General features: G+C 42.8%; 2 protein-coding genes across 2 annotated transcripts; both read left to right on the plus strand.

Moving 5' to 3' along the window:
* The first annotated feature begins 762 nt into the window (after nucleotides 1-762).
* On the plus strand, nucleotides 763-3429 carry LOC109466301 (solute carrier family 35 member G2-like). The gene is made up of 3 exons (XM_019764013.1): nucleotides 763-873; nucleotides 2102-2452; nucleotides 2599-3429. Exons 1-3 carry the CDS (start codon nucleotides 763-765, stop codon nucleotides 3214-3216), a joined length of 1080 nt encoding a protein of 359 aa, XP_019619572.1. The 3' UTR covers nucleotides 3217-3429.
* A 610-nt stretch (nucleotides 3430-4039) lies between these two features.
* LOC109466280 (solute carrier family 35 member G2-like) lies at nucleotides 4040-6215 on the plus strand. Its single transcript, XM_019763990.1, has 3 exons — nucleotides 4040-4375; nucleotides 4891-5241; nucleotides 5383-6215. Exons 1-3 carry the CDS (start codon nucleotides 4220-4222, stop codon nucleotides 5998-6000), a joined length of 1125 nt encoding a protein of 374 aa, XP_019619549.1. The 5' UTR covers nucleotides 4040-4219; the 3' UTR covers nucleotides 6001-6215.
* The last annotated feature ends 1515 nt before the right edge of the window (nucleotides 6216-7730 follow it).

Consider the following 7730-nt stretch of genomic DNA (forward strand, 5'->3'; position numbering starts at 1 on the left):
GCGCACCACCTGACGTAAGCGCGGCGCGTAAGCGGGGGGAGAGCATTATAGAGGGGTATAGATGGATAGATAGATAGATAGATAGATAGATAGATAGATAGATAGATAGATAGATAGATAGATAGATAGATAGATCTAGATATGTATTAAAGGTTAACATAATTATATTTTGTAATAAGCACTGACCGATCTTCAAGCTTGAAGCTTGATGACGTGTGCATTTTTCTCTGTGCAGTTATGCCCAGAGCTCGCGGCATTTGACATATGCCATTTGCCATACTTATAGACCGGCCTAACCGGTTGAAAAATCATTAGCATGCATATGACCACCTTGGTATTTGCGCAGGCCTTTCCGACCGAAGCAACTGTCACCCAAAAGGTAGGTTCAGTGCTATCACACGGTGTTAGGGAAAGTACATGTACATGTGTGACCAAATCGTCTTAGATAAAATCGCTGTTCAAGTTGTTATTTTGCAGACCATTAGAGACTGAAGGTAAAAATGTCAAATCCCTTTAAGCTATGTCTTATATAGACTATTGAGGGCATTGCAACAACTCAACCATAACGACACGAGCCTAAATTTTATGTTTTTTATCAAAACCCTGCAAAGTTAACTGACATTTGTACATGTAACCCCTTCATAGGCTCCAAATATATCGAGTATGAGTGTTTGTATTGTCTCAATCGCGTACGCGATTAAGAGTTCACGTATGAAGACATAAGATGGCGTCTGTACCCAAATGAACAGTGCAAAAAGGCCAATGGCACCGGGTGGTGACGGCGAGGACTCTGAGAAGTTGGAGGAACTTTTTCAAGATCAGAATTCTGATGAAGATCCGGAAAAAGACTTCGATTGGTGCCTTTGGTTCAAGGTAGGCTCGTATATACAGTATATACATGTATGTTGTCCATGCACAGTTAAATGGACAGTGAGCAAATGGGCCAATGACATATATTAGATACCAAGATGCTAATGATACAAAGATGACAATTGACAGTGTTTAAAAGCATCCAAAGTGCAAGTCTGTTTCTTTCCATGTAATGATTCGATTCACCCCCCCCCATCTCCCCATTCTCCATTTCACATGTGTATTTATATCGTTTCTCATTTCTTGAAATTAATCCTCCAAGGTCACATTTTACCCCTGGTAGTGTTTAGCGAAAAGAGTAGGAGTCTATCCTAGTGTGAGTGGGCAATTAACCCTAGAATCCGGTCTTGTGTCCGTACTATATAGGAATCTGGTGTATTAGAAGGGCAGTTACCTGTCATGGGAAACAAACAAACACGACAACATGTAAAAAGTGTTTAATGACAGACGAGTCAACACTAATCAACGGACATTGAAGTCAATAAGGGTCAATAAATAGGACATGGATGTAGCAGGCCCCATGCGGGCATTTTTGTCGCAATACATATCTTTGATAGTGATGTTCATAACCAAGAGTTCTCAAATTATTACGTAAAATATTTTTCTTCCATTGCAAAAGTGGCTGCGAGAATATAAGTTGTACCTAACTTGAGTTCGCAGTCACCTAGTCCATGTCTTTTCATTTGTTATCATCATTGTGTTTCTGAATAATACTAAAAAAATCATTACGATACCCCACGGTCGTAGCCAATCCAGGGTCATTGGAGATAAAACAAAACCTGGTCGGCCAACCACCTGCCGTAGCCCAGCACCCTCGGGCACAAGCTAAGGAGGCTGAATCAAATTGATTTCTCCTTGATTTAACATAGTTCAGACCCGCTGCTGAGCAACTAACAACCTGTTACTGACGGCGGTGAAGGTTACACATACTGGTAATAAGATGCACCAAAAACAGTTCCATACTGGATATGGTTTTGGAAACGGTCAGACGATCGAGATAAAAGCAATTGCAATATGGTCGTGATTAAAAACCTGCATTCTCCTGCAGTCTCTCGTGCCACTGATGAAAGGTAGTGGATGCTACCTGAAACGTCTGGCCGTTTCCAAAACAATAGCTAGTTGCTTGAGTAACTGTTTTTGGCGTAACCTGTTAATTTCTAAGCCTGTAGCAAACACACACACAAACAAGAATCCATACATTATAACCATCCATGGATATTCTTTTCCTCAGAAACAGTGGGGCGTGGCCGCCTGCCTGGCATCCGGCCTTTTTAAAGGTGTCGTGCCTGCGGCATTTCGATATGTAGAAGACAGAGGATACACGGAGTACCAGCTGAACTTCTTCAACGATCTGCTACTGGCTTCAGCCGGTCTGTGCGTCGCCGGTTGCACAGAGACGAGCCTCATCCCAACCACCTACAAGCAAGCCCGGAGTTTGATGTTCCAAGGAGTGGGTCGTTTCTTCGCCATCCTTTGCCAGTTCTCTGCCTATCGGTACCTTCCTCCTGCCAACGCCGAAATCGTGATGGGCCCCAGCGGAATAGTCTTTACTGCGATTCTATCCCTCATTTTTCTTCAAGAGGTAAGTCGAAAATCTACATTAAAACTTTACTGACAAACAACAAAATGAATTCTTGTGAACTTCGTTTTCATCCCCAAAATACTTTTCCAAATAGTTGTTTCTATCTTTGCAGTGTTTATATGTCGTTCTTTTTTTTATTATTGCAGATCCCGACGCATGCTACAATATTTGGGAGCTTATGGTGCATAGCAGGTGTTGTACTAATTGGTTATAGCGGCATGATCAACGAGGTCCCCTCTACGACTATCGACTCGCACAATGTTGGTCTAGGAATGGCGCTGGCCATCGTCACAGCACTCTTATTCGCTATGCTGAGCGTTGACGTTAAAGGCCTCCTGGCATCCGGCACGTCGACAACGATGGTTTTATCATACGCTTACAGTATACCTACAATATTGGCAGGGGTAACGGCGATTTTTACGAGTAAAACGTGGCTCCTTGAGCCAACAAGTGCCGCAGTCTTGTGTGCAGGCCTTTTAGGTAAGTTCGGAGGAACCGTGCTCCTATACGCTGGCATGAAGCTGGTTGAGGTCAATGCTGCAACTGCCCTGCAGCAAGTCAATGCGTTTTCGGGCTTCTGGCTGCAGTGGGCGATCATCGGTTTTGCTCCGACTATTTTTGATGGTTTTGGTCTGACGTGTATATTCATAGGAACGGTTTCTATTGTTATATGGGAGGCGATAGTCCGTCGGAAGAAAGACGAATATACCAAATTCTTGAATCAGCTGGACTTCAATGTCACACCACCGAACAATGACTCTTGAACTGCAGTGTGCTATTATGCTCCAACAAAAAAAAAATCACACAACTATCATTGAAAACAGAAATTGGGAGTTTTCATTTTCCACTGCTTCCAAGTCAAACCCCACATTAGTAAAGTTGATTCAGAACCATACTAGAGACCAGCAACGTACACGATGTAGTGTAACACTTATAGTACATCATATTTATGAATGTATACTATTAGACATGTGTATGTATCTTTATGTATATTATGACTTACTGCGTGTGTGTGCGTTCATGCATGCGTGTGTGCACACCCGTGTGTATGTGAATGACCAGCCCAAGCAAAGGCAAGTACATGTTTGCCGTCGACCTGACGCAGGTCAACACGTTTTGGGGATTCTGACACTTGTCAGAATCTTGTAGAATTAATCTTGGCATTGCATGGTGGAGCATAGATGTGATATATTGTGCTTTTCTAAAAATTGAGATTTTTTTTCGCAACCTTTTTTCTGTCGTACGGTCAGAAAGGTAGTCGGTCCAATACCCACTTAATCAGTTAGTAGAATATTCCTAAATCAGTGACTCTTTTGACAGGTAGAAACACGGATCCAAATTTTCGATGTCCACTGTACATATTGCTCACGGAGTGACCTAGTCTCGCGAGAACCCTTTAATCGTATTTAACTTCCTTACAGATCGAAATGAATACTAATATTTGCAAAGCAAATGCATATCTATTTACCACTGACCGATCTTCAAGCTTGAAGCTTGGCGTGGTTCTGTTGCTTCTTGAAACACGCGATGCGCGTTTTTCTGTGCAGTTATACCCCAGGGTTTGCGACATTTGAAATATGCAATTTATGTCATACTTATAGACAGGTTGGACCGGTTAAGGAATAGTTAGTATGGCCATCTTGGTGTTTGTGTAAGTCTTTCCGAAGCAGCTAGCTGTCACCCAAAAAGTATGTTCAGACGGCGTTTGTATTATTGCCTTAAACGCGTACGCGATTAAGAATTCACATATGAAGACATACATGTAGGATGGCATCTACTCTACCCAAAAGGAACAGTGCAAAAAGGCCAACAATGACACCGGGTGGTGACGGCGAGGACTCTGAGAAGTTGGAGAACATTTTTCAAGATCGAAATTCTGATGAAGATCCGGAAAAGGGCTTCGATTGCTGCCTCTGGGTCAAGGTAAGCTCATATATACAGTATATAGTGTCCATGCACGTTTTATATGGACAGTAAGCAACTAGGACAAGGACACATGCTATATAAATACACCAAATTGACAGCGTTTAAAAGTGTCCAGGGTAGTTGTCTGTTTCTTTCTACTTAATGATTCACATTTGCCCCAAATTCTCCCTCTTCATATGTTTGCATCTGAAGTTATATAATTCCACATGTCTTGAAGCTGATCCGCCAAATCCACAGAAATGTCACATATTTACCCCTGCAGCTGGTAGTGTTAGCGAAAAGTGTAGGGGCCCATCCTGTCCAGCGGCCTCAGGCAGAAGCCACATTAATCATTAAAACAGCAATGAGAGATTCTATCAAATTGATTTCTCCTTGATTTTTAAACATAGTTCAGAACCTCTGCATCTGATAAGCAACTAGTGACCTATTACTAATTTAATTTATAACTCTGTGGCAACAAAACAAGAACCATGTATTATCTTACAATTTTCCATACTCATGTTTTTGTTCAGAAACAGTGGGGCGTGGCCGCCTGTCTCCTATCCGGCCTTTTCAAAGGTTTCGTGCCTGCGGCATTTCGATATGTAGAAGACAGGGGATACACGGAATTCCAGCTGCACTTCTTCAACGATCTGCTACTGGCTTCAGCCGGTCTGTGCGTCGCCGTTTACAACAAGACGAGCCTCATCCCAACTGACTGCAAGCAATTCCTCCGCTTGGTTTTCCAAGGAGTAGGTCGTTTCTTCGCCATCCTTTGCCAGTTCTCTGCCTATCGGTACCTTCCTCCTGCCAACGCCGAAATCGTGATGGGCCCCAGCGGAATCGTCTTCACTGCGATTCTTTCTCTCATTTTTCTTCAAGAGGTAAGCCGAAAATCTACATTAAAACTGACAGGAAAACAACAAAATGAATGACAAAATTCTTGTGGAATTCGTTTTAATTCCCAAATCCTCGTTTTTTAAAATCTTTGCAGTGTTTAAATGTCGTTTCTGTTATGATTTCAGATACCCACCCATGCTACCATATTTGGGAGCTTATGGTGCATAGCAGGTGTTGTACTAATTGGTTATAGCGGCATGATCAACGAGATCCCCTCCACGACTGTCGACTCGGACAATGTTGGTCTAGGAATGACACTTTCCCTCGTCACAGCACTCTTATTCGCTATGTTGAGCGTTGACGTTAAAGGCCTCCTGGCATCCGGCACCACGACAACGATGGTTTTATCATACGCTTACAGTATACCTACAGTGTTGGCAGGCTTAACGTCTATCTTCAAGAGTAAAACGTGGCTGCTTGAGCCAACAGCTGCCGCAGTCTTGTGTGCAGGCCTTTTAGGTAAGTTCGGAGGAACCGTGCTACTATACGCTGGCCTGAAGCTGGTTGAGGTCAATGCTGCAACTGCCTTGGGGCAAGTCAACGCGTTTTCGGGCTTCGGGCTGCAGTGGGCGATCATCGGTTTTGTTCCGACTATGTTTGATGGTTTTGGTCTGACGTGTATATTCATAGGAACGGTTTCTATTGTTATATGGGAGGCGCTAGTCCGTCGGAAGAAAGAGAAACACGTCAGAATCATGGAACAATTCAAGTTCACTCTCACACATCCGGACAATGACTCGTAGACTAAAGAGTGTGCCAACTGTGTGTTGACTATGTGAAATTATTTAGCATGATATATACAATTGTACGTTGTACAATGGTTTTGGTCTAACGTGCATATTCGTAGGAACATTTTCATTTGTTATATGGGAGGGGCTAGTCCGTCACAAATAAGAGTGACTTGTGACTTTTATTACGCAACAATGTACAAGGTACAAAGTATGGCAGAAATGAGAGAACAAATCTAACAAATCAGTCTACGTAGTACAATACTAGGTGATGTGGGATGAAAAGGCGCTTATACAATCATTAAAAGAATTTCTTACGTTTAGACATTCTTTAAAATACTGTCCTATATTCACAATGTATGGATTGTCAAAAGTCAACAAGTATCTGAATTTGCTAGATGAATTCATGGCGAGAAATTCTGGTATAGAAGACAAACCAAGGAGGTTAAATAGAAGAGGCCTCTTGTATTAAACCTCCTTTGACAAACATAGCAGATTGTTGAAACAGCTGGACTTCAAATGTGTCACACAACAATGTCACACCACCGAGTGATTTCAGTGTGCTATTGTGTTCTAACGAAAATCACACAAGTTTCATTAAAAATGTGCCACTGCTTCCAAGTCAAACCCCACATTAGTAAAGTTGATAGAGAACCTTACTAGAGACTGGCCAGCAACGTACACTATGTAGTGTAACCCTTATAGTATATCACATTTATAAATGTATACAATTAGACATGTACAACGTTTTGTTATGTATCTTTATGTACATTATGACTTACCCATGGGCAGGAGTTTGCAATATACTAAACCCCACAGTTTGTGTGTGCGTGCATGCGCATGTTAAATTTGTGTGTGCACAACCGTGTGTATGTGAACAACCAGCCCAAGGAAAGACAAGTACATGTATTGACAAATATACTACTAATCTGAGTTGTCATGGTTTAATTCATCTCACTTCAAATGCATTATGTACATTCAGCTTCCTTTTAGGAAGAACTATCCTAAGAGAAGTTTTAAAGGATCATTAAGATGACAAATATCACAGTATCAGTTGCACAACTGAGCAATCAGTCGCATTTTCTAGAATCTACCAGGCTTTGGGAGGCGGCTGGAAAGAGTAGAAATCGGCCAAATAGAGAGATAACATGCCAGGGGAGTTTGTCTGCTGGGAGAGAACATTTTGCCGCACCCGAGTCCCCGGGCATGTTATTTCCCTATTTGGCCGATTTCTACTCTTTCCAGCTGCCTCCCGAAGCTTGATAGAGGCTAGCATTTCCTATGCCAGGCAATGTTTACATTTTAGCTATGCAGGGGTTAAAATACCCGGTCTCGCAGTCTCGCCGCGCAAGTAATTTTTTCTGTGCGAGACTTATTCGGAAAGCCAGGTTGCCCGGAGCGCAAGTTATTTTTACAGCGGCTGGGTTTACGGCCAGCGGCTTCTGAAATAAACAGTGCCGCGGTCCCGCCTGATAACATCCCGCCTCGGCCTGCCGGCCTGCACGTGAGCAGTCCCTCTACTCAAATAACAGCGGGTGTTGATAATTTGGCGTTTCGCCTCCCTGAGCACGTGCGCGTAGGGATTTAATTCCAATATTTCCCCGATAAATGTGTTCGTCATTCGAATTTTCTTCGGCCGAGCGGCGTGGATCGAGCCGCTATCCTGCCGGCTGTGCGCGTGAAGTTTTCGGCGGTTCCGCGGAAAAATAATCCATCCCCAGAAGAAATGTCACGCATGAAAATAA

The sequence above is a fragment of the Branchiostoma belcheri genome, unplaced genomic scaffold (assembly GCF_001625305.1).
Source record: "Branchiostoma belcheri isolate BF01 breed outbred unplaced genomic scaffold, Haploidv18h27 scaffold1, whole genome shotgun sequence".
Taxonomy (NCBI): domain Eukaryota; kingdom Metazoa; phylum Chordata; class Leptocardii; order Amphioxiformes; family Branchiostomatidae; genus Branchiostoma; species Branchiostoma belcheri.